The sequence below is a fragment of the Aedes albopictus genome, unplaced genomic scaffold, assembly GCF_035046485.1.
Source record: "Aedes albopictus strain Foshan unplaced genomic scaffold, AalbF5 HiC_scaffold_91, whole genome shotgun sequence".
Lineage (NCBI taxonomy): Eukaryota > Metazoa > Arthropoda > Insecta > Diptera > Culicidae > Aedes > Aedes albopictus.
In genome coordinates, this window is record NW_026917765.1 from 1 (window position 1) to 26,115 (window position 26,115).

Sequence of the window (26,115 nt, forward strand, 5' to 3'; positions counted from 1 at the left end):
GGAGCCTCAATATTGCAATAACGGTTAAGCACGCTGTAATGATACTTATGTACCTCGTCACCCACTTCATGCAACTACATTAGTGGTCTAATAACACTTAGCGCGCTAGGCATAGTTCCATCATGCCGCTCAAAGTGTTGCCACAAATAATGCTTAGTTTGCAAAACCCAGTTATCTGGCTGGTGGGACATGGGAGCCTAAGCTTCAACTGTTAATGCAATCAGAGGCTACTCAGACTTAGACCAGTTTAGGTTAGTTTGGCTAGAACTGCCATTATCGAAGGAACATGACGAGATAATATAACATTATATGGTTTATCCCAGGGCAAGACAGATATAACGAGAGCAAATCTGTGCTAGAGGTGTTGTTCAGAATTCCTCACAGTTCCTCAGAATTTCTCCCATTTATGCCAAAGTGTGATCTGGCACCAATGTCAAACTGCAAAGTGTTGCGTGTGCTGAATGAAAATTACAGTTTTATGGATGTCTTTCAACAAATTTCGTCGATCATCGATAAAAAGAGTAACTCAGAATCTCTCAGAGTTACTCTCGTTTGCACAGTGTCTTGCCCCTAGGGTTTATCTAATGTAAAACAATACAACATAACAAAAGAGAACCATTCCAAAACCATGATTAAATTTATAACCAGTATAGCGCATTTAGTTCACCACTGGACTATCGCACTAGTTTTCACGAGTGCGAAAACGCTAATAAAAGTGCGCAATTGCATCAAATCAACTCGGTGTCTTCAGAGCACTTGTTCTCCATAGATTGAAGAAATAGTGCGCCGAAGACATCAACCTGATTTGATGCAATCGCGCACTTTTATTTACATTTTCGCACTTATAATGTCGCAGTTCGCAGTCCAGTAGTGAACTAAATGCGGTATAGTGAAATTACAATTAAAAACAATATATTTACAGTACATTTTATTGTTTGAAACCATACGTGTACCATACAATGTACGGTATATTAAAGCCCACGTATCAGTATTTCGAACAATTCATTTACAATAAAATATATGGTTTTGTAAAAAAGTATATATGGAGAAAAATATTTTTTTATATTGTTACGATACTTAACAACCCGTATAGTATATTGTAAAAATCTTATTTACAATTAACTGTATGGTGTCTACATTACATCATATTGTTTTTGTATTTTTTATTTTTACAGTGGTGTTTATTGTAACAATATGGTTCTTAATAGTACTGTTACAATACAACATTCGGTTTTTCTACTGTATTTTTTATTCGGGTTTAGTATGCTTCAGTCATGAGCAATACCAGAGCATATTACTTCCAAAAGATTCTGTTTTAAAACAGTGCGTTTATATTTATTTTATTCCAATTTATTTATTTCAATTTCTTATTAGGACTTTAACATAATGACAAACTTAAAATCATTGAGAAAGGATCTACACAAACGTGGGTGGATCAATCCACGTTTTCGCTTTCCTTTTCAAAGTCGATCTTCCCTCAAGGAGATCGGCAAGTGCGGAATCATCAACACATGACGATTAATTGGACGAAGGTTTCTCCGTGTCCAGATCGTACGCGCCACGATCAATGAATCCATTTCAAGTCGATTTATTCCGATACAACCCAGACCATTTGCAACAATGTTGCGCGATCGCATCCCGATTGAGCATTAATTTTTGTTTGAATTCCCCCCAACAACAGGTTTAACCGTTCGATCTTGGCCATTTTCACGATACCCCCCGCCGAACATTGGCACTCCGATGGCGAAACGTGACTTGATTCAGAATGTGATCAAGTACAGTTTGATTTTGATGGCGACGATCGTGAGCCATGTGTGTCCACGGCAGGACCATTACTACAGCTACCAGGAACCCGATGACGATCTATCGCTCTGGATCAACGAGCAGCAAGTCAAGATATTCAGCGGAGTGGCGATGAAGATCTACGCCATTGACAATGGGCGAGTGCTGCCACACATTCGGGACCCTATGTTCAGCCAGAATCTACCGATCATTCCGTCGGAAGTGAGCTGTGTCAACTTTACCTGGAAATCTGGATCGAAAAAGTATCACTACAACTTCGATCGGCTTGTCTCCGAAGACGAAACCATCCTGAAACCCCCAACCATCTCGATCAAAACCAGCGGTCGTGTTCCAAAGAATGCAAAGGGTAAGTTGGTGAATCTTGTTGCTAGACTAACGAGTATAAAACCGCATGTCCATTTACAGAGTTCAGTGTGACACTGCCCTGCTCTGGTAATGTGTCAGGCATTGCGGTGTTCAGCATTGGACTCCTAATACAAAGCCGCAAGGGCAAACCGGTGCCCGGCACGCCACTTCGCACTAAACTCCGTAAGGAATGTGCACATAGAGGTGTGTATGATAGAACTTCTTCCCTAGCATCTTCGCAAGGTAGTGTATGCCTTTTTTATTTTTTAATCACTTACTCTCCTCTTGCACTGATCCTCCTCTATTCCTCTCCTAACTGTCCTGACACATGCATCTTTCGCTCTCCCTCATTTCTCTCTCTCTCTGTGTACGCCTCTCGCAGTGTAAATTTCTCCTCTTTTGGTTTTGCGCATCCGGCGATGAGTCGACGCCGCTCGCTCGCTCAGTAAGTTCAGTGTTTCCTCCGTTACGGTTCTCGATCTGCGACTGTTTGCTTCTACCACAATCCATGCATGCATTAATTGGGATTGCCCCTCAGATTCCTGCTGATACACCTTTTATCCAGCAATAACTATATTTAGAGGTGAAGCATGCACGCAAAAGAACCGAATTCTCACGGTGCATCGCAGTTGGCTGTGCTCTCTCTCGTTTCGCTCTCAGAGAGGCTAAATTATATGAACGAGCGTGCGCATTTCAATTAACGATTGAGTGGTGTTTCAATCGATTAGATTCGGTTGTTTACGATGGAACAAGCTGCGGTCGGTCAAGATACTCAGCGATGGTTTACGATGCAGAATATTGCACGGCAACTCTTTTGCTTATTAGTTTAGCTGAATGCTTCGAGCCCTCAGATGCTTAGTGTTGATTTTTAAAATTTCCCTTCCTTACCAGTAGATTGCTTCACCGCCTACTTTTACAATATGAAACGCTTTTACCTCGGTTGATCAGCATTTCTTAGCTTCAAAATTTTAAAATTCTCTTACGTTTTGCTCAAACAGAGCTCCACTTTTGGCACCAATACGGTACACGGTGTAGAAATGCTGCAATTCCTCCAATAAACCAATCCTAAGCGCATGGTAATTGGTAATTTGACTGATACATAATCATGAATCAAAACCAAAGGGTTGAAAATTATTCTCAAAAATCTCTCGTCGATCCACACCCTTTCCCAATCTTCTTCCAAACCTTAACCGGGACCACGTGATCTGATCGCCGTGGATTCCGAATCCGTCACAACCAACACCCATCCACAACCACACACACACACAACACACATCCACAAAATATGGTTTACGCCATGCTCGAATCGAACCATCCTTAATGACACGAATCGCCCAAACCGAAACCACACAAAAAAAAAACTTGAAGGACCCGATCCCGAGTGTGACAAAAAGTGCGCCAACAAGGGCGTCTGCAACGAGGATAAGATCTGCATCTGTCCGGAGGGTTACATGGGCCAGTACTGTCAGACGGCCCTGTGCTATCCGCAGTGCATGAACGGAGGTAACTGTACCGCTCCGGGCAACTGTTCCTGCCCACCGGGTTACCAAGGAAGGCACTGCGAGGGTGGTAGGTGATATTCATGGCTTGCTTGATAGTGATAATTTTGAAAACGAGATCATCATATTCTTGCAGGAATCTGTGCGGAGAAGTGTCTGAACGGTGGAAAGTGTATCCAGAAAGACAAATGCGAATGTACAAAGGGGTATTACGGACTGCGCTGCGAATTCTGTAAGTTATTCCAACCCTAATTTAATTAGATATGATCAACTTGAACTATGGACAAACGGATTTCCGAAACGTCGGAGTATCGTGGATTTTGTCCGTAGGGTTTGGAGAGATGGGAAAGTTCCACATATCGTTGGATTCAAGAAAAATGTTGTCAGTTCTATAGTCACTATATTCGCCGGACTGAAGAATAGAAAATCCTAAGAACTGACAGCTGTAGTATATACTGCCAACACTAGAAAAAGTTGAAGCTTTCGACAGACTTTGTGTTTTCAAAACATTAATTTATTATCTTTACGGTACAATACTCCTCTCATATTCAAGCTCTCTCGAACTGTCAAGTTCAATTGGCTCCGATCAAATTGGCTCTATCCGCCAGACTGACTTTCGTCAGTGGCTCGATGCTTTGTTCGTCAGATTTGTGCCTCTAAAGTTAGTATGCAAAATTGCAATGGGATTTCTTGATGTTTCACCTAAAGGGACCTGAACAAATCTATAGTGGTGTCTCTGAAAAAACCCTTTGGAAGGAAAGGGGAACTAGCTTCTTGTAGAACCCCTTTGAGTAGGGTGCTCTAGAGGAATTTTCATAACATTTCCTTCAGTGTGACATGCTTGAAAGAATCTCAGGAAAAATACCTAAAGAAATAACAAAAAAAAAAAGTTTGGAGCGGATCTGGTGTGAAGGTTACAACACTTGACTATCACGCCGAGGACCTGGGATCGAATCCCACTCCCGACATACTCACAAAATGTGAGTTCTTCCTTCGGAAGGGAAGTAAAGCGTGGGTCCCGAGATGAACTAGCCTAGGGCTAAAAATCTCGTTAATACAGATAAAAAAAATACATACGCAACTTCTGGGAAAAAAATCGAAGGAAAATGACGATTTGTTCAAGATTTAGTTGCTTAACCCCTTCGGGAAGGCCTTTTTTCACGCACCTTGCCGCTGTAGAACGCGTCAGCGAGGTGCAAATGACCCAACCGTCCTGAAAGGGTTAAGCCACTTTAAGATTTTCTTCAGCAAGTTAGTTTAAAACTCGTCACTGAATTTTAGAAAGTTCTCCAGTAATTTATCTTGGATTGCCTGCAAAGATTTGTTACGGGTATAAATAAATAAATGTAAATGTAACATTCGTTGACATTTGACTTGTTAGGTTCTGTCAGAATAGTGGCCCATGAAGTGCAATCCTATTTCGATTGCCAACTTTCGGGCCATTTTGTTCAGTGGATAAATACTAGAGATACAAACCTTTCCCTGACACGGACTTCAAGTTATACACCGTGTCCAATAAATTCTCATACAAAATCAAATTGAATTCATTTCACATCTGTAATTGGGATATTGAAAGTAAATTTATTTATTGAAAGGCCAACTAACACTGAACAAATTCAGCATATGTTTTAAGATAAACTGTCCTTTATCCGTCTCTGCTGATCGCTTATGTGTCGTAAGTCCATTTCAGCTGGCACGCACGTCATTTCATTGGCATTTCGCCTCATTTTAACGAGTAATGGTTTTAAGTTGAAACAAATTAGGTTCCTGTCCTCACCATAGCCAGTAGCAACTATGACCAGAAGAGAAAAAAATATGAGACTTTATATTGGTGAAGTACGAAGCCGTTTTATACAAAACTGTACAAAACTAAACGTATATTAAACAAAAATGTCCATTTACCTGTTTTAATGAGATTTGTTGTGTTAAATCTCTATTGTGGTAAATTTTGTCCAAAATTTACGATTTATGATGTTTATCTTTAATATAACGGTAACTTTCAAGGAAATCAGCCCAAATTGAGTATACTTCAAAATTTCTTACCATATCAACACTAAAATTGTATTGTTTTATCCTTAGTATATCCATTTGGTATAATACTTGCGCTAAAAACTCTAAATTTAACCATATGGACTCTATTTAGCTACCTAGAATGAAAAACTTTTCGAATATTTTTCTTGCGTGCCGGAGCAAACAGATTTCAGGAAACGGAAGTGTACTGCTAGGCTTATAAAAAACTAATAGAAAATAAAGTTGTTCTTAACCGTATGCTTTATTTAATCAGTATTATGTGGCTCTTTAATACATGCATTTATTTTAAAAATATGAATCACAGATGCGAAATAAAATTATATTTTCTAAATTTGTATTTTGTATGAGCACTTATTGGACACGGTGCACATTGTTGCGGATGGCCCAAAAACGTGATCGAAATTGTTTTGACCATGAAAAAATGATTTTTGATCTTTGGTGTCTTCGACAAAGTTTTTCTATAAAATAAGCCCTAATTTATGGAAACATCAGTTTTGTGATCAATCCTCCTAAAAGTGAGAAATGATTTCTATCTTTTTTATTTGTAAACTAAAAAAATATAAATAAAAAGAAAATCGGGTTAAGTACGGTTCCTTTGAATTCCACTAAGAATTTGTCAAAGGATGCAAATTCTTAGTGGAATTCAAAGGAACCGTACTTAACCCGATTTTCTTTTTATTTACAGATATTCCCCTAACAAGCCCAGGTTAATCATCATAAAAAAATATGTTTGTTCAGAGAAGTTGTAGACAATTTTACTAGAAATAACTTTACCGAACATACAAAATGTCTATCTTTTGATTTGTATGCAGGCCCGGATTTAAGGGGGGGGCAAAGGGGGCAAGTGCCCCGGGCCCCCTGATCAGGTGGGCCCCCCAAGAATCCTGAAGCACTATATATTTTCTTCATCAAAACATAAAATGCCCTTCAAGAGACGACTTTATTTTATACATGTCCAAGTGTTGTTATAATTGAGTTCTTCTCCCTAGGGCTGTTACAAAATTTCCAAAATATCATCCGCGAAATTCGCGACTTCTGAAATAAAATCCGCGACTCGGAAAACAAATCCGCGACATGAACATAAATATTCAAATTTGTTTTTAATAATAGTTTCATTGTCCCTCTGAAGTTCTCAAAGACAGCAATGTAAAGTGGGAAAGTTTATACGACATTTCAAACTATGTGCTGAAAATTTTGATCTCTGGGTTTCAACAACGATTTTTTTCAATAGGTAAGACCTAATTTTTTGTCAATCTCTGTTTGTGATATTACAGAACGTGTATTGAGATTTCCAAAGAGAGGTACAAGCATTTCTCTTGTTTGTCGGGTTAAGATCACTGCGTCCAGATTTAAGGATTATTGTGATATGCCCTAATGCTGTGAAGTATGCAAGTCATCTCGGTAGCATGTTTATCACTGATGCCTAATCTCAAGACCAACTATTATTGATAAATAGAAATCCTGAGTTACAATGTGTGATTCTCCCATTCTGGTGAAATTAGCTTTATAAAGTCAATCACGTTCTTGGGGGATAAGAACCATATGTCAGCAGGCCCAAGATAGGTTTTCCGAGAACTTTGAACGATGAATAAGTAAACTGTAATAGCAGAGAATGTATTCTGATGTTTATTTCTCCTCATCACAGAAGCATGATATCTGCAGGGTTAGTAGTGGCCAGTTATTAGACTGGTGTAGATATTGAAATCCATTTTGTTGAGACCTTATAGTTGTTGGGTTTTCCTGGGTTTTATCGTGAACAGCCTATTGGATTGTTTCCTATGGAGAAGTGCATTCTAGTTTGACTTGAATTGACTGACCATATATTTGTTCAGTTCCATTTTTAATGACTAAAGATAGAAAAATAAAGCTTAGGTCGTCTCTATTTTTACGAAATCTATGAAGTTCAACAAAATCACACGAGTTCAACTTTGCAAAATGATCGGTATAACTTATTTTATTGAAAATAAAAATATCTTAGAACCATGTTTTTAAAATAGTTTGGGCCTTGATGCCGGATATTACACTATATCCTAGAAATGAGCCTATATATACAGAACAAAAATCTACAATTGAAACTCTCTAGTTTATTAAGAAAATATTTTCTAGAAAATATTCCGACATTTGCACCCATTTAGAATCGATCCGAATTCATTATTATCACAGTCGAATTTCACACACGACTTCGCAGTGGTTAGCGTACACAAGTTCGGTTGAGTTCATGACAGAGGCGTCGGATGCACAATAGGTAAACAAAATAAGTTTGATTAGTGTGAAATATCGCTGGGAAATGATTATGGATTCTCAAATTATCACAGTAGTCTAAACATTAATAAGAAACCCAATACCATCTCAAAAAAATAGTAGAGATACCACTTATCTCTTCATATTGTTTTTCCTGCGAAGCCATAAGGTCGTTTCAATAAAACTTCGCAAAAAATCGTGATACTGCTGTCATTTAAATTAAAAACTTTAGACTTTTTGGAGAAGTTGTGATTTTCAATTTAGTTTTGACAATCAAATTTGTTACAAGCAGAAACTAAATAGAAGCTGCAAAAGGAAACGTTTTACAGAAGCTGTAAAGAAAATAAGATTGAGAAAACAGTATATTTGCTGGAACGCAACTGCGACGCGATTTTAAATTGTTCAAAGCCATACAGCCAAAACCATTCACGAAATGCGCGACTGAATTCAGACAAATCCGCGAAAATCGCGACTAAATTTGAAGGATCCGCGAAATGCGCGTCGTGGCACATAAATCCGCGACAAATCCGCGAAAATCGCGATTTTCGCGAAAACCGCGAAATCCGCGACTGTTGTAACAGCCCTGAGATTATTTCATATCTGAGTTTTCACTTGAACATCCAAAGTTTCATAATTTTTGACATCTTCACATCAAAATCCTTACTTTCGTATTTTTTTGGTGCCAAAATATGTTGCTCTTTCGATTAAGTTAAAAAAAAATATTTTATTTGCTAAGCAATTCAAGAATTGAAGTGTATTTCCCAGTACAATGATACATATTGCCCATTTTACTGGCATTTTACCAGGTTAGCTGGTATGTCTGAAACATACTGGAAAAACTTGTAGTTAGAAGGCACGAAATGTTGCTAATTGGCAAATTGAGAGATGAAATTTGTGAAAAAAATCGCGTTCTGGTGGGATTCGAACCCACGACTCCGTATTCGCTAGACCGGCGCTTTAACCAACTAAGCCACAGAACAGGTAATGGTTCTGCGGAATAGAAAGCCAAACTGACTCCGAAGCCGCACCATGAACACTCCTATTTCACAAACTCATCTCTCTTTTCGGCTTAGATGCCAATCCACAACACACTCCTGTTTGTGCCCACTACCTACAAGTGCGAGCGAGTTATTTATATAAAGCCGAGACTTACTCTCGCACTCCGCATACCTAGCCACCAGGCAGTTTGTTTTGCTGGTGTCTAATTAGTATGCGTCGAGAGCTCGGCACGGTCGGACGCTCTGACGACCGAACTGCGCCAAGTGACGCAGCAAAACAAACTGCCTGGTGGCTAGGTATGCGGAGTGCGAGAGTAAGTCTCGGCTTTATATAAATAACTCGCTCGCACTTGTAGGTAGTGGGCACAAACAGGAGTGTGTTGTGGATTGGCATCTAAGCCGAAAAGAGAGATGAGTTTGTGAAATAGGAGTGTTCATGGTGCGGCTTCGGAGTCAGTTTGGCTTTCTATTCCGCAGAACCATTACCTGTTCTGTGGCTTAGTTGGTTAAAGCGCCGGTCTAGCGAATACGGAGTCGTGGGTTCGAATCCCACCAGAACGCGATTTTTTTCACAAATTTCATCTCTCAATTTGCCAATTAGCAACATTTCGTGCCTTCTAACTACAAGTTTTTCCAGTATGTATTTCCCAGAATGACTTATTTGAGGGATCGGTTTTAATGCTTGGTTGCATTGCATGCACTCATATCTAGATAGGTATAACAGTATTCAATAATCAGGTAAAATGAAGTATTTTGTTTTTTTTTTTTAAATTTTGTTCTACGCGAGTTTCTATAAAACCTCATGAAGTTCTTGTTGAATTGAATTGAAAAACTGTTTTAGGACTTAACATTACAACAAAAGAGCGTCTCTATCAAATAACTGCTTAATACCCATCTGCATCAGTTCGTTGAGGACAGATGTTATCATGGGAAAGAGTAGATAACGATTCCTGAGATATTCGAGAAATTCGGGGAAGTTTTGGAAACCTAGTTTTCAAAAACATCTCAGAACAATGTTTTTGCAGTGTTATTGCTACAGTTACCCCCTACAATCCTGACTTTGTTCACTCGCAAAATTTTGCAATTCGAACTGTAAAATTTTCATAAATCTTTTAAATCCGGATGAAGGTTTAAAATATACATATGTACGATCTGATTAAGATTATATTTACGCTGTAAACATTTGCCGACATTTTAGCATAAATGTTAGAATGCTTGTTCGTAACATTTTTTTTCATTTATTTAAATCATCGGTCGATATTTTGGAGAATTGTAATTGAAGGTTTTTAATATTTCATCATAAAACATTAAAAATAAATGAAACATTCATCATTCGAATGAACAAAACAGTTGAGTGACACAGTTTCTTTCTAAACCGCAAAAATCAGCAAAAAAAAACGAATAATACACAATATTGAAAAGAAAAAGTTAATGTACGGTTTACATATTCAAAAGTTTGTTTTTGGGGGCCCACTTTATACGGTTTGCCCCGGGTCCCCCGGAGCCTAAATCCGGCACTGTTTGTATGTACATTTGAGGCGTTTTTTATGAAGCACCCCTAAAATCAGTTTTTTAATTGTAACTTTTTCTATGCATTTTTCACAATTTCCAAAATTTGATGTTTAATGTTCTAGCAAATGTTTTGCCTTATTAAAACGCGTAACTTTCTCGAAGAAAGTATATATCTATCTCTCATATTTATCATGTTATTGGAAATTTTACTTTAAAAAATGCTCATGTTTGACATACCCATTTGTTAACTTTCGCACGTTTTCGCAGACCAGGATTTCCACATTTGAAAATATGGAACGAGTTTCATCTATTACAAATATAGCCTGATTTCGCCTGTATATTAAAATTTACATACTAGAAATGACTATCATTATAAAATGTGTCATTGTAAAATGATCAACATATAAAAAAATGTACTCAGTGCTTTTCTTACTTGATTTTCCCACATGAACACGCAAAACCGTTTTTACAGAATCACTTGGAACTGCATCAGATGATTTTCCCATAAAATTTAAGTTTTTTTTTCAGATAAACAGTAGTTCTCAAAGTAATACGATAAAACCGATATGTTAAATGCTCTTGATAATGCTCATATTTTTTTTCGTGTTCATGTACACTTTGCCAAAATGTTGATTTTCAGAAGGTTCAAATAACAGCATCTAATGATTCGATTAAAATTGGTTTTCAATTTGTTTACTTTAAAAATATAACTGATATTATAAACACATATCATTGATTAATCAATCAATATCCGCAACATCAATTTCGGTTTTCGTCAAAAAAACACTACCGTCTACCCTCGCGTCTACCCCCGTTGGTTTGACCTAATCTAATCTGAACACTGTGTTACTTTTCCCGAATGTTCGTGTCCCTGAATGCCAGTTCTCCGAGCATACCTATTTCTCCGAAAGCCGTTTCTCCGAATGTCCCGTTTTCCCGAATAAAATACACATTACATTCTTGTTCGAAGTAATCTTTAACCATAAAATGTTCATGATCCTAGAAATTTCAAAGAGTTATTCGACCTTAAGCCTTAAAGCCATTATTGGCAATATAGGGTCTGGGACCATTTGGGCAGGGGAACCTATTTTGGACACTTGCTGCCATAACTCAGTCAATTTTAAACGAATTGATTTGATTTTGGGACACGATCAGTTACGTACAGTATCTAGCCATGATCAAAAATTCAATACAATCGGTTTGAGATTAACTGAATTATAGCAGCAAGTGTCCAAAATTGGCCCCCTTCCCAAATGGTCCCAAACCCTAGTTATAGAAAGAACGAGCCCCACAAAAGGAAGGAGCAATAATGTCATTCTTTATTCAGCTGTTTTTACCGAAGGTCTGGGTGAGTAATAGAACTCAATAGAACCGCCTCGGGGTTCATAATATATGAATCGGAGAACTGGAATTCGGGGAATTGAGATTCGTGAAACTGACATTCGGGGAAAGTAGCACTACCGATTCTGACCACATTTAAGAAACTTAAATTTATATATCTGTCTATTTTCGTTTAAAGCAAGTGAGTGACATATTACAATTTCAGTACCGGGATCGACGCTTTCAGGAATGACACGATTCCAGAAATAATCAATCTCCCGGAGCACGATTTCGATATCTCCAAAGAAGGATACGTATCCTTCCTTCCGGAGGGCATTCCTCCAGGAGTGTCTTCTGAGATTCCAACTGCAACTGAAATGAGTTGCATAATGAAAAATAGTTGCATAATGTTCATAATGCAACTCATTTGGGTTGCATTATGAACATTATGCAACTCAAATGAGTTGTATAATGAAAAAATCATTGCATAAAATTTTGTATGGAACTCGTTGCAAAACTCGATTTTTTTCAGCACTCTTCGTATTTATTCAATTCGGCAAGCCTCGTTGGTTAAATGTACGACTCGTGCTGAAAAAATCAACATTTTGCAACTCGTTACATAAATAACTATTAACATCCCCTAACTCGGGGCTAACCTAAACTAATCATATAAAAAGCTAAACGTAGCAATAGAATTTCATTAGGAGTTCCTTGTCGGATTATCCCACACGTCAATTTTTGTATCCCTTCTGAAGTTTCTTCGGGGTTTCTTTCAGGAAATCCTCCAGGAATCGGAATTCTTTAGAATAATTTTTCGGCATTTTAAACAAGACCTCCTCTTAAAATTCACCATAGTATTTTTTTAGATTCACTAAGATTTTCCTTAAAAAATTCCTACAGAAGTTCTTAGCAATTTAGGAAATTCATTCAAGATTATTTTCTGAGTACCTTCAGAAATCCTTTCTGACATTCCTCCAGCTGTTTCTGCTGAGGTTCCTTAGAATTTCTTTCTGGGATTCCTTCAATTTTTTGTAGGATTTTATCTGGGATTTTTCAAAGAGTTACTTCTTGTATTTTTCCATGAAATCCTTTTGGCACTCTTCCAAAATTTTGCAGCTGAAATTGAATTCCTTCTGGATTTTAAATACTTCCAAGCGATTTTGCTAGATTCTGTTTTTATTTGTCTTGGGATATCCTCCAGGATTTCTTACTGCGTTTCCTCCAAGAGTTCCTTCTGAAAAACCTCCGAGAAATAATTCTAGGAATTCTCCAGGAGCTGCTTTTGGGTGTCCTCAATGAGATGCCTTTAGGAATTCTTAAGGAGTTTTTTATGCAAATTCTCCAGAAGTTCGTTCTTGGAGCCATCCTGATGTTCCTTATAGAAATCTTCCAGGAGTTATTTCAGGGAATTCTCCAGAAGTTTTTCTGAAAATCTTCCAGGAGTTTCTTGTGGAAATCCTTCAGAGTTTCTATCTAGGAATGCTGCAGGGGTTCTTTCAAGCAATTCTTTAAGATTTCCTTGTGGAAAACCAACGGGGTTGATGGAATTCCTGTAGGAGTTCTTGAAAAAATCCCTATTTCGAATTCTTGGATCCCAGACTAAACTACTCTTCCGTTAAAATTAATGATATAGTCAACTCCTGACTTCCCTAAAGGAATAAGTATTTTCTAAAGAAATTCTCAGAAAAAATCCATTAGGAAATCTGGAGGAATCCAAGGTTGCAATTTTCGTAGTAATCGAAAGATGAAAATCCTGGATGGAAATCTAGGTTCAGTAAGAATTTTTAGAAGAAAGTTGTTGGAAGAATACCCACATGGACATCCTGGAGGAATCCCCGGAAGGAACGCCAATGAAGACGCCCTAACACAATAAGCTCATGATATGAAAAAAAAAACAGCTTGATTATTCGGAGTGATAATCGAGTCGGAGCTTTGATAGTTTTATATGCATATCCCACCTGTTATTGATTTATTATGGTAAGCTACTTGTTTTACGCTTGAAAAATCGATTGGTAAAGTTATGCATGAGAGCTGAATAAAAGTGTGCTATCAGCTACTGTGGCGCATACGTTGTTTATGTCACTATAGGCTACCTCCCAATCAATGTTAAACTATAAAAATAGTGCAGAGCTAGAAAAAAAACATAGAACAAGTGAAGAAATGCCGGAAGATAAATTGATTCCGGTGGTCATTAACAGTATCCAAAACCTGTATTTCCAAAACAAAATCATGAAATTTCATCGATATATTTTTAAAAGACTATAAACTATCAATTTCAGCAAAGTGCGCAAAGCCTTTGTTCGGCAGTTGTAAACAGTGGCATACTCGGGCTTGTCAACTAAAAAGGCCTATATAACCCTGGCGATGAAACCTAGCATAACAAACGTATTCGAGGCCAGCGAGGTTGCGGGAGCAGTGCGAAATTATCCGGCTCTAAAGGGTTAAACTTTGTCATTGACGCTAATCTTATTTAAAATCCCACTAGCTTTGAACAATATACAGACTAACGGGATTCGAATTAAAAAGTGTTCAGATTAGAAGCGCTCAAACCAAGTTGGATGAAAAGAACTGTTGTAATTAGTTACGCACCGAATTTTCTACCGGCCGTACTTTTCACTATTACATAACTTCAATAGTAGCGAAGCGACCAATCGAAAAAAGGTTGCTGAAGAGTGGTTAGCAGTTTCTTTTCTTATAAAAGTTTTTTCTAAGATTCCTTTAGGTAATTTTATAGAATTATTTCATGTAATCTCTAATAACTCCTTCTTTCTGGGATTTCACCAAAACTATCTTTTTAATCTAGAAAGTTTTTTTTTCTGGTATTCTTCCTGGAAATCCTTCTGGGATTCGTCTAAGAATTTCTCCCGAAGATTGTTTTGCGATTCCAACAGGAATTTCTTCTGGTATTCTAACTGGGAATTATTCATGGAGAAGCTGGATTCCCTTCAGAATCTTGTTTGGAATTTCTCCCGGATTTTAACCTGTTATTCCTCCGTACACGAACTTCTTATGGAAATCCTTCAGAAGAATCTTCTAAAATCCTTACTGAAATTCTCCAGAAATTAGAAAAACTTCTAGAAATTCCTTCTGAAAGCCTTTCTGGAGTTCTAACAGGAATTCTTTCAGGATTATTTATGAAATCCTTTAGGAGTTACTTGTGAGATTCGTTTAGAAATTCCTTCCGAAAGTCTTCCAGGATATCCTTCTAAGAACACTTCAGAAGATTCCTTTGGATTTTTTTTTAAGAGTTCGTTTTGATCGCTGTTATGCAACACGTTTGCGATGGTCGATTTTCTCGGCTGGGCACATATGACCCATCCGTCCCCAAAGGGTTAAGAGAATCTTTCAGGAGTTTTTTTAAGAGTTCACCCGGAGTCAAGCCTAGAGTTTTTTATGTTATTCTACCATGAAATCCTTCTGAAATTTGTCGAAGAATTTCTTCGTGAGATACCTACAAGAATTTCTTCTACGATCTGGAAATTACCCATGGGCCTGCTGGGCTTAGTCTTAGGTATTTCTCCTGGTTTTTTACTGTGATTTCTCCAAGAACTCCTCCTGGGAATCCGCCAAGAGCTTTTTCTGGGAATCTTCTAAGACTGTCTTCTAGGAAGAAAAAGCTCCAGCAGCTTGTTCTGAAACTTTATGAGAGAAAGTTTCTGTAGAAAATTGTGAACGTATCTCCTGATGGCATTCCTACATGAACCCACAGAAAGTTCCTAGACACCTCCTTAGTAGAACTTCCTGAAGCAATCTTCAGATAGAATTTCATGAGGAATCCCTACAAAAAGGTTCTGGAAGAAACTTCAAAAGGAGCTCCTGGACGAAACCTTGCGAATTTCTAGAGGTATCCATAAATTGAGCTCATGCAGGAACTCTCAGAAAAATATGATTAAATGATATTTCGATCAATTTTTTTTTATTTTCTTTAGGGTAGGAAAAAGATAAATTGTTTCCGGTGGTCATTTTATAATAATCAATTTCCAACAGAGAATGAAATTAAATCGATATATTTTTAAAAGACTAAGCTATCAATTCCAGCAAAGTGCGTCATCCCCTGTCTGCACGATGGCAAATGCAAAGGAGTGAACAAGTGCCGCTGCAAGCCGGGATTGAGCGGAGACCACTGCCAGATTGGACGTCGCCAGCGGTCCACCTGCAAGAGACCCTGCAAGCATGGGACCTGCAAACCCGATCACACCTGCACCTGCGACGACGGATGGTTCGGAAAGCTGTGCAACAGACGTGAGTTGCGCCACTACTAGGAAGACGGATGCCAAGTAAGATCATTTACGAAGCTTTTTCTTATTTATTTCTAGGGGAGAAGAAGAAACGAAATGGTTCGAAACTACCCAAACGGTAATCCCGGGGAAAACGCTGAATCCAAACTCTCTTTGTGAATTGCCGAAACCGACGCCTAATCTACCTGTGTAGCTTTGCCCGTGCTCTCAATATTACCCGTTTTGGAGTTTTCTTTCCCTCTATCTCTCGAGAGATACAAGCCGCCACATGTGTATTTTGTTGTGATAAATAAACGAAAATTTATAGTTTCTCAGTGTAAGCCAAACCAAACCGTTCACACCCGTTCGGCTATTTTTATCGCCGTCCGACATCCGAACTTGATCACATCGGTCAACGCCTTGTAGAACGGAGCCTGTTCGGCCCCCTCGCTCATGCCAATGTCGTGGTGTTCCTGTTCCTCGTCCCGAAAACGCCGGATCGTAGCCAGCAGTTCGTGATCCTTGAAGTCCGGATTTTCCATCAGTTCACGCAGCTGATCGTTGTAGTGCTCGACGATCACCGACTCGACGGCCACCGTACATGCCATGGCCGCTTTTTCGCCGAGCAGGGCACTTCCGGCCCCCAGGGCAAACCCGGCAATGTTCCATAGGGGCAGCAAAGCCGTCGGTCGGGCACGGTATTTGTTCATTAGCCGATCAAACTCTGCCTTGTGAACTTTTTCCTGTTCCCACATGTGCTCGATCGTTTTTCCTGCCTTGGTGTTGCCTGAGGTGGAAGGTTTTTTTTGTAGGAATATCTTTTGGATTGCGCTTAGCTTTTCTAAAGTATGTTTAATATTCTCCGACATCCCCGATTAAATTTTTGGTAGGAATTAGCATATACAGGGGATGGCCAAAATGTTTGGGATAGGCAACTTTTTTTCTCCCACAAAAAAATTCAACATGCTGTAACTTTTCATAGAGTGCATCAAAAAATCTCAAATTTGGACTGTTTGTCAACCTATTATATGTGCATTATTGGTATAAATTTGGGCTCGATTGGTTAATTTTTCGCGAAGTTAGAACCGTTCGGGTAAAACACTATTATTAAGACAACTCATTTTTGAACTGTCATATCTCGGAAACCAATGAACCGAATTGAATGAATTTTTTAACGTTTATCAACAATATATTGATTCTTAATACGACGTTATAAAATGTAATATTTTCTCACGGCGAATTAAGTTATACCGGATTCAAAATTTTACCCATATAGGGAAAAATAAGTCAAATTTACAATACCACACAAAAATTACTAAATGTGTTCTTCCTTCAATCTAAATAGGCTCTAATATATCTGATTGGAGATAACTTGAGAACAGAAGTGGAAAATCTTTGGATATCAACACTAAAATTTATTGACATCGATGTAAAAAAATACATTTTTTTCGAGAAAAATCCAAAAAGTGTCAATCCATGATAACTTTTTTCAAAGTTTGAAAAGTACTTTTGTTTTAATAGTTTGTGAAGCATTTACAAATTGATAGAAATTGATAGTGTACGTTCAAAATTTCATTCAATTCGGTTCACTGGTTTCCGAGATATGACAGTTCAAAAATGAGTTGTCTGAAAAATAGTGTTTTGCCCGAACAGTTCTAACTTTGCGAAATATTAATCAATCGAGCCTACATTTGTACCACACATGTACATTTGATGCACACATAATAGGTTGATAAACAGTCAGAATTTGAGATTTTTTTATGCGCTCTATGAAAAGTTATAACTTGTTGAACTTTTTTGTGAGAAAAAAAGTTGCCTATCCCAAACATTTTGGTCATCCCCTGTAGTAAGCTTTGTTGTAAATTAATCAACTATCATGCTACAAATCCACGTTAGATATTGAGAGGAATAAAAACGCAATTCATGAAGAAATCACTGAAAGTTTAGTACGAATAATTTCTGGAGAGCCTCACAATGATTCTTTTCACTTATTTTATAATACAAATGTCAATCTATACTGTATTATCTCGGCTTTCTTAGTATGCACTGTTTTTCAACACAAGAAAGGATATTTTAAAACTTTGTTAACTGAATAAGTATAATCATATCAAATTCATGAAAATTTCATTTTTCATGAACATTAATGTTCCTATTTTTTCGTTCACAATATATTGAATCAATAATTCAATAAAAAAGCAGATATAATTTTGTGGAGTGTACCTGGTTTGATGGTTTAAGCACATCACGCCGAAGACCTGGAATCAAATCCCACTCCTGACAAGCTCACAAAATGTGAAATCCTCCTTCGGAAGGGAAGTAAAGCGTGTGGGTTCCGAAATGAATTAGCAGGGCTAAAAATCTAGTTAATACAGATAAAAAAAATCATTCCCATTAAATGGGATAAAATTTTTATCTTCAAATCAAATGAAGTTCGGTAGCAGCAGTTCAATTATTATCCTTCCAGCTGCATACGACCCTTTTACCATAATGTAAACAAAGCTGATGTGACTTACCCAGGACGGCCAGCTGACCCTTGTAGATCTGATTGGCGCCCAGCTCGCCGGCATGGTCAACCCGGATGATGCGGTCAATCGTTTCGGAGTACCGCTGCGAGCTCCTGCTGCAGGCGCTGAGGTGCAGACTTCGCGAAATAACTCGTTGCATTTTGATTTATTTACCTCGTTTCTCCGGTCGATTTGGGCGAGGCGAATTCTGCGCTGGAACAAAATATGAAAGTTACGCAACTCTACATAATAAACAAAAAAAAATGTCGAATTCTATTAGTGTAACTTCTTCGGAATATTCACTTACCTATCTAAAGTTGCGTTTGTCGAATTCAGTAATTTTTTGAGCTCAAATTACAACTATTTTCTAGAACAAAAAAATAGTTTGTTTTATTTGCGGCGATCGCGGCCCGAAAACCCCGAAAACAAAGTTAAACAAACAGGAGGTAAAATCGGTCAAATCGATTGATCAAAATAAAAGCTCGGCTCACATCCCGTCCGTCAACACGCTAAGAATTATTGACACAATTTTATAGCACTTTTTTGTTGAATTTCTGACAAGATCTTTATATTGCGGCGGGATCAATAAAATAAGAAAAACATTCAGGAAACGTTCATAAATTACATCCCCATTACATCCAACATTTAGGGGAAAGGAGGGAGTGGGGGTGGGTTTCTAAGAAAGTGTGACAGTACAAGTATTAGGTATAGGAAAATAGCGTGACAGAGGGGGGAGGGGGGTCAAGGTTAGGAAATCGTATGGCGAAACTGAGGGGCGGATCACTAGCGCATTTTCGATTCAGCCTTGCGTATTGACATAACGCATTGGTGCAATTCGTCAATATTAAGTCTAGTACGCACCTGGTAAGAAAAGCACTCCGGAAAAAAATCCCTCTAATTACCAAAGGAATTTTGACATCTGATTAGTATGGGAAGAAATGTCACTTTTCCTTGAGGAATAATTGAACGGAATATTTTTCCGCAAGGAAAAGTGACAGCTCCATTTGATTTGCCCGGCAGGCGTTACGAGCGTTACACCAATTTTCATTTCTTTCCAGCTGCGGACCGCTCAAGAAATTTTAACAGCGAAATCATTTCTTGACCGTTCCTTGGCCTATCTTTTTCCACAGTCAGGTGCGTACTACCCTTTAGGGCTTAAAAATACGTGAGTATTTCGCGCATTTTTCAACGCATTGAATTTTATGGCGCATTTTCAATGCATTTTTCAACGCATTAGCCCAAATCACGAGTTTTCTAACGCATTTTCGATTCAGTTGTTTTGGTAGTGATCCGCTCCTCGGGCGAAACTGCGTTTTAATTACGAAAAATTCGAGTTAAGATGCCTTTCGTCATTCAAAATTGATTTATTTTACGCCTGCTGATCAACCGTGAATGCAGCTTATGCGGGTAGTCCAAGAAATACTAGGAAGAATCCTCGGAGGGATTTCTTGAAAAATCCTCAGAAGAACCTCTGTAACTCTTAAAAGAATTTTATGTCGTTTTCGTTTTTGCGGTGGTGCTGCGGAAAAAATCGCGACCATGACGCCGCGGTAGCACTTTTGCACCGAAAGTGTTCGTTTTTTATTTTCGTGCTGCGCCGGTGTAGCACTTTTTCTGCATCGCTCAAGATAGTGCAACACCAAGCTTTTCTCGCCATACTGGATCAGTTGTCAAAATTACTTGCGTTAAAATTTTACTTGAGCGCTCTACTTGGCAACAAGAAACTAAGCTTTAAAATTTAAAAAATCGCGTAGTCCACAAAAACTGAACGCCGACCAAATGTGATGTTGAGCAAATAAATGTATATGTATGTTAATCTGGCACTCGATTTGAATAGGGCACTGCACTGTTTTGATTTTGTATGGGGTTTTGACGTTTCTTGGCCTTGTTGTTTTCAAAATTTCTTTAAGAGTGAAAGAGAAGGAGAGAACTTCATGCAGTGACCTATAGGCACCGACGAACCGACGTGACAGTGGTGATTCAAAAGTGTCCCCCCAAATTTAACGGTCGACCAGCGAAGCGAGCGATCGCTTCTGTCAAATCAGCGCAGACGCGAACCGTTTCCTATATGAACATCGCGAGCCGTTATAGAGGTTGGCTATTTTTCATCATGGCGTCGCGGACAACAAATTTGAATTTATTTGTTCTAGCTGTCACGTCGGTTCGTCGGTGACTTTACGACCTGTTCAAATCGAACCAAGGATCGGTATATTCGCCTCACTCCATTCATATTCACTCCTCTTTGCTGAAGCGAATCGAGAAAGATGCAGCAAACGGATAGTCATGATCAAACATGCAACCCCATCACCAGTGGAAAGCGATGCGCAAATTGTTTGACATGGATATTCGTAGCCGTTCTTCGCAGTTTGAATCGCACGCGAATGAATGATTGGCGAATGGTGAAGAATGCTGGTGAGCGATCGAAGCGGCTATTATCATACCTAGAAGAGAATTTTTGCGTGTAATGCATACAATTTTAGTGTATTGTTGTTGAAATGCTTGATTAGCAAAGAAAATAATAAACATTTTTTGGAAACATCAAAAATTCGTATGCAAAATATCACTCGTATCGCTCACGAATCGCATCACCGCTCGATCGCTTGCGATGCGAATGTGGACGCCCGGATAAAAAATTACCATTCTTTACATGGTAAATATTATTAGCATATGACTGGTTTTATTGTTCACAATAAAACACATAGTAACAATATACTTTTTACAATAGAAATCAAGCCCATATAGTTCGTACAATAAGCTTTATTAGTGCCTATTATGCCTCTCAAGAAAAATCAGAATATGGCGATTATCTGCCTCTGGCTTCTGATATTAGCGCGACAGTCACTAATCATAACAGCGTCACCAGATTTAAAAGTATATAATTCCACTATATGGGGTTTGACAGCAAGAACACTCATTCCACTGAGCTACTCTTGCCGTTCGTCACAAATACATTCAAAAACATCTGTCACTTCGCGAAACCCACGTGCTTTTGTTTTTGGCGGGAACACTTTTTATTTTGTTTTGCCTTGCGACTGCCATGCGGTGGTATGCCTTGCGAGCGTACGACCGCCGCAGGAATCTAATTAAAGATAAGCGCGACAATAATTTATTCGATTGTTTTTCAATAGTTCTATAATAAGTTAAAGTTACTATCAGTAAAAATTAATTTAAGTTGTTTTTATATAGTTGCAAAAGTGCCTGAAAAGTTCTCATGGACTTTTTTATTAGAAAAGAGTTTATTTCTCAATTACACTTGAAAACAATTCGTAACAAATAAATAACAATAAATTAATATTATTGTTGCTTGGATCATGTTTGTATAATCAAATACAAAATCACTTGACATATTTTTTTATAGTTTTCGTTTTAAATTTGAGTACAGTAGATGTTTCGGTTATCGAATGTTATTCAATAAAACTTCAACGACTGACAGACGTCAAGCCGTGTTGGCAGAGGAAGCTCTCAATGAATAACTGAGGAAGTACTTATAGAAAACTACCTAATAGTAAGCAGGTTTTAGCCCAGTGAGGACGTTACGACAAGAAAAAGATGAACAATGGTTTTTCTAATGTTTTCCAATAAATTAAAGGAATCTAGTAAATAGTAAACTACCATTAATACCAATACAAATACAATTTGTTTAGTGGGGTCAATTGAACCGATGTGATGTGATGTTAAAATAAACATGCAATAATATTTGTTGTTATGTTAACAGATTTCGCTTTTGAAAAACCTTTGGAAATATAAATTCTATGGATTTTCAAAAGCGAAAAATGCTTAAAAATAACAACAAATATTATTGTATTTTTATTGTAACAACGATTTATTTGACGCCATTCAATTAATTGTATTTGTATTGTAAGAACAATGAAAAAACATTAAGATATATTGTTTATTGTAAAAGTGCCATTTACCATTCGCCGAATGGTATAGAACAATAGTGGTGATGGTGAGTGTGCCGTGTAAATTACAATACGTTTAATGGTAAATATTTTTCGAAAAAATGGCGTTGTAACAATAAAATTTATCGTATTTTTATGATATTTCTTATCAGGGCGAATGAGTAATTTCCAAGTGTGGCTTCCCACCGTTCGCCGGAGTTTGTTGTCGTCGCTGACAAGCAAACACACAAACTAAAGTGACGACCGTTCGCTGCTGACTGTCTTCGAATGTGGAAGAAGATGAAAAGTGGAAATCAGGAACCCTGAATCGAACAGCCAGAAAATACAATAGAGTTAATAAACTATAGAGGACGAATGTCGCTGATGTTCCCTTTGTTCTCGCTCGGGAACATGTCGGGTATCTACCTGTCAAACTGCATACTTTTTCGCTTTGACACTTATATCCCTGCCTATTATGCCTCTCAAGAAAAATCAGAATATGGCGATTATCTGCCTCTGGCTTCTGATATTAGCGCGACAGTCACTAATCATAACAGCGTCACCAGATTTAAAAGTATATAATTCCACTATATGGGGTTTGAGAGCAAGAACACTCATTCCACTGAGCTACTCTTGCCGTTCGTCACAAATACATTCAAAAACATCTGTCACTTCGCGAAACCCACGTGCTTTTGTTTTTGGCGGGATCACTTTTTCTTTTGTTTTGCCTTGCGACTGTCATGCGGCGGTATGCCTTGCGAGCGTACGACCGCCGCAGGACTCTAATAAAAGATAAGCGCGACAATATCTCCGCCAGCAAGAGATGTTGCGGCGGCGACATATAGCTTATTAGCTCTATTGAAAATACGAATCTTCAACCTTGGACAGACTGGTGGTATTCGTACCAGTTCGTACCATGGTACAATTATCTTGAAATGAGTTTCATACTGATAATTGTCTTCATTCAAGATAGCCTTGGAATAATTTTCTTGACAACTTGTACTGTTGAAATCAGGCACGTGATGTTGGAGATAAGCACTGTCGCTCACGCTAACCCCCAGCTACCCAGATTGGTGCCAAAGTGACCCAGATCGAGCAAAACTGCAGTTACTCTAAAGTGGGTAAAGGTACCTTTACTCAAATCTGGGTAACCGATGTTAGTCGCAAAACCTGGGTAAAGGTTACCCTGATTTTGACGTTTCTAATCAGGGTGATCATCAGGGTAGCCTTTACCCATATTTATGTAAATGAGTTAGCGGACACTACGAAGCCTTCCCAACATTTTTGTTTTGTCAAAAAAAAAACCTCGATAAAGCACATAAAACATTTATTTGTCTCAAGTTTTACATAAAAATAAAATCAAAATTCCGTGCAAAAATGGCTTCTTGGATGATGAAGATGCTTCCGATGCTTTTGATTTTAAGTGGCTGCTTCACGTACAAAGTATTGATCTTCGTATGGATTTTTGTCAAATCTGGGTCGCATTCTATATTATAAAAATACTAGCTGTCCCCGGCAAACTTTGTCTTGCCTACTGCGTTTTTGACTTTTCAAGTCCCTAGCCAAGCCCAAAGTCCCCGTTCAAAATGTATGAAAACCAGGATTTTCAAAAACTCAATTTGCCCATGTTTTTTGCCTCATAAACCTTCCTTGGGTGAAAACTAAGAGAACAAAACTTAGACGACTCAAATCGGACCATCCGTTCGAAAGTTATGCGCGGTCCCACGTATGCCACTGCATTTTTATATATATAGATCTAGATAGACTAGCTGTCCCGGCAAACGTCGTACTGCCTGCCTACTGTGTTTTTTGACATGCAGCTCCAAAGGGACGTCCCCGGCGAAGTCATCTGTATGGGACCCCCCCGTTCCAGAGACCGGAGAGGTCCCGCACCAAGCTAAAAACCTTCCCCGGCCCCAAAAATACCCACGTACAAAATTTCACACCGATCGGTCCAGTAGTTTTCGAATCCATAGCGGTCAGACAGACAGACAGACAGACAGACAGACAGACAGACAGACAGACGGAAATTCATTTTTATATATATAGATATTAGAAACTTTCTAAATTGATACTGATAAACACAGAAAAACATACCTGCCGCTATTGCAGAAGGGAAGAAACCAAGAGAGCCAAGAAAGCAACGAGTATTTGATCCGTCTGCATCGGGTTACTGGGTCAAAGTACTTGCAGCCAGGCTATCATCGATGAATGTCTAAACAAATTTAAGTTGATTAATGAATGTGAATGATTACATTAAAACTATAAAAAAAAAACTTACCAGCCATTAGTTAGTCGGTTTTTTCATCTTAAACTTCCAGAAGTTCCTCCAGAGTGTGTTTCTTTGGATTAGACGCACGGACAATGTGAAAATTTTTTCCAAGTCCCATTTACCCAAATGATTACCCAGATTTTGACAACACCATACAACAGGAAAATTTGGGTTTCGAAATTTTCTCGAAGATTCGTTTACCCAGAATCAGGGTAAAGGTTACTCTTTTCATGTGAGATCAGTTACCCGGATTTTGACAACTGCTAATATCATGAAAATCCGGGTAGAATCGACCCAGCCGATGGGTAGTTTCAGATAAGCGTGCTGGAAGGTGGCAGCAGCTCGTCCTCTCTGGAGCCACCAAATGTTGACGACGGGGCACTTAGAGCAACATTAACGGCGGCTACTATTCGAGCAACCCGCGCAGCGCTACCATTTTGACTTAACCACCCTTTTCCACACCGGTAGCAATCAAATTAGTCACCCTGATTCGTATCGGGAGGGCTGCCATATTCCCATAGAATTTTTAGCAGCGCAACTGTCCCGCTACTATATTTGGTCACCCACCCATAGCGCTACTATTTTGCGAGCGCATCCAGCAGCGACCGGTAAAGTTTGCTGCAATGACGGAGGGCTGCCAAACGGGGTATAGAAGCGCACCGTTAAAGGTGCTCTTACACTCCGTGTGGTGTTTCTGTCAGCTGCCGCGACGATCACTTGGCGACGACGACGACGACGATTATGGTAATCACACCACATCAGATGCACGGTACCGTTGCGAAGGGAGACGGTATTCGATTCCGCGTGTGCCGATCAACAGGCAAGAGAAACGCACTGAACTGAACTGTCGACGACCGAAACTACTTACTGATACTCGGAGGATTGAGTGGTAGATAATTAAAATCGATTGGTCCAAATCGAATATGGGAGCAATCAACTTTTCGAAGACGTGACTTAGTCGGATGAGGAAAAGTTGATCGCAATGCATTTATATTTTTTCTAGACTCATGCCAAAGTTACTCGCATTCGGAACCGTGGCGTACCAGAGTGAGAAAATAAATGCTTGCCCACACTTGAATCAGTGTCAAACTGGCCTTTTCAGACTCTTGCCAAAGTTACTCGCATTCGGAACCGTAGCGTGCCAGAGTGGAAAAAGTTTGATCGATTCAGTATGATTTAGACTCCTCGATTCTAAGTACCAAGTAACTCTTTTCAAAGACTTAAGTTTTCCAATCAAGCTCCAGCCAACTCCTTTCGCATTCGAAGGCTTGGGTAATAGGAGGGATTAGAAAAGATTAAGCTTCTCAAAGTGCTTGGTAAGAAGGATTTCGAGTAGCAAGTGAATGAGCGTTCTGTAGCTTGTGACGTACAAGGCAAAACTGCTACTGTCTTTATTGTTCCATCGCTTTTTATACTATCGTCCAGACATTATTCGCACCCTCTTTTTACATGTTTTTTCCTGATTCCTACGTAAAACATATTAATTATATGT

At 38.6% G+C, this 26,115-nt stretch overlaps 2 protein-coding genes and 1 long non-coding RNA gene across 4 annotated transcripts; 1 reads left to right on the forward strand and 2 right to left on the reverse strand.

Moving 5' to 3' along the window:
• The first annotated feature begins 1,461 nt into the window (after nucleotides 1-1,461).
• Nucleotides 1,462-16,318, forward strand: LOC109431070 (protein shifted). Of its 2 annotated transcripts, none has more exons than XM_062844090.1 (6): nucleotides 1,462-2,149; nucleotides 2,209-2,352; nucleotides 3,517-3,717; nucleotides 3,784-3,879; nucleotides 15,788-15,991; nucleotides 16,066-16,318. In XM_062844090.1, exons 1-6 carry the CDS (start codon nucleotides 1,741-1,743, stop codon nucleotides 16,107-16,109), a joined length of 1,098 nt encoding a protein of 365 aa, XP_062700074.1. In that variant the 5' UTR covers nucleotides 1,462-1,740; the 3' UTR covers nucleotides 16,110-16,318. The 2 variants fall into 2 exon arrangements, with proteins under 2 accessions (XP_062700074.1, XP_062700073.1); XM_062844089.1 differs by having other exon boundaries at nucleotides 1,470-2,149; nucleotides 2,209-2,391.
• Nucleotides 16,259-18,683, reverse strand: LOC109431071 (5-demethoxyubiquinone hydroxylase, mitochondrial). The gene is made up of 2 exons (XM_019707212.3): nucleotides 18,480-18,683; nucleotides 16,259-16,753 (listed from the first exon to the last, which is right to left on the reverse strand). The coding sequence occupies exons 1-2, from the start codon at nucleotides 18,628-18,630 to the stop codon at nucleotides 16,323-16,325; spliced, it is 582 nt and encodes a 193-aa protein (XP_019562757.1). The 5' UTR covers nucleotides 18,631-18,683; the 3' UTR covers nucleotides 16,259-16,322.
• A 4,715-nt stretch (nucleotides 18,684-23,398) lies between these two features.
• Nucleotides 23,399-24,941, reverse strand: LOC134284804 (uncharacterized). The gene is made up of 3 exons (XR_009995946.1): nucleotides 24,633-24,941; nucleotides 24,449-24,566; nucleotides 23,399-23,837 (listed from the first exon to the last, which is right to left on the reverse strand). It is a non-coding gene; the product is annotated as an uncharacterized LOC134284804 (long non-coding RNA).
• Nucleotides 24,942-26,115: the final 1,174 nt, after the last annotated feature.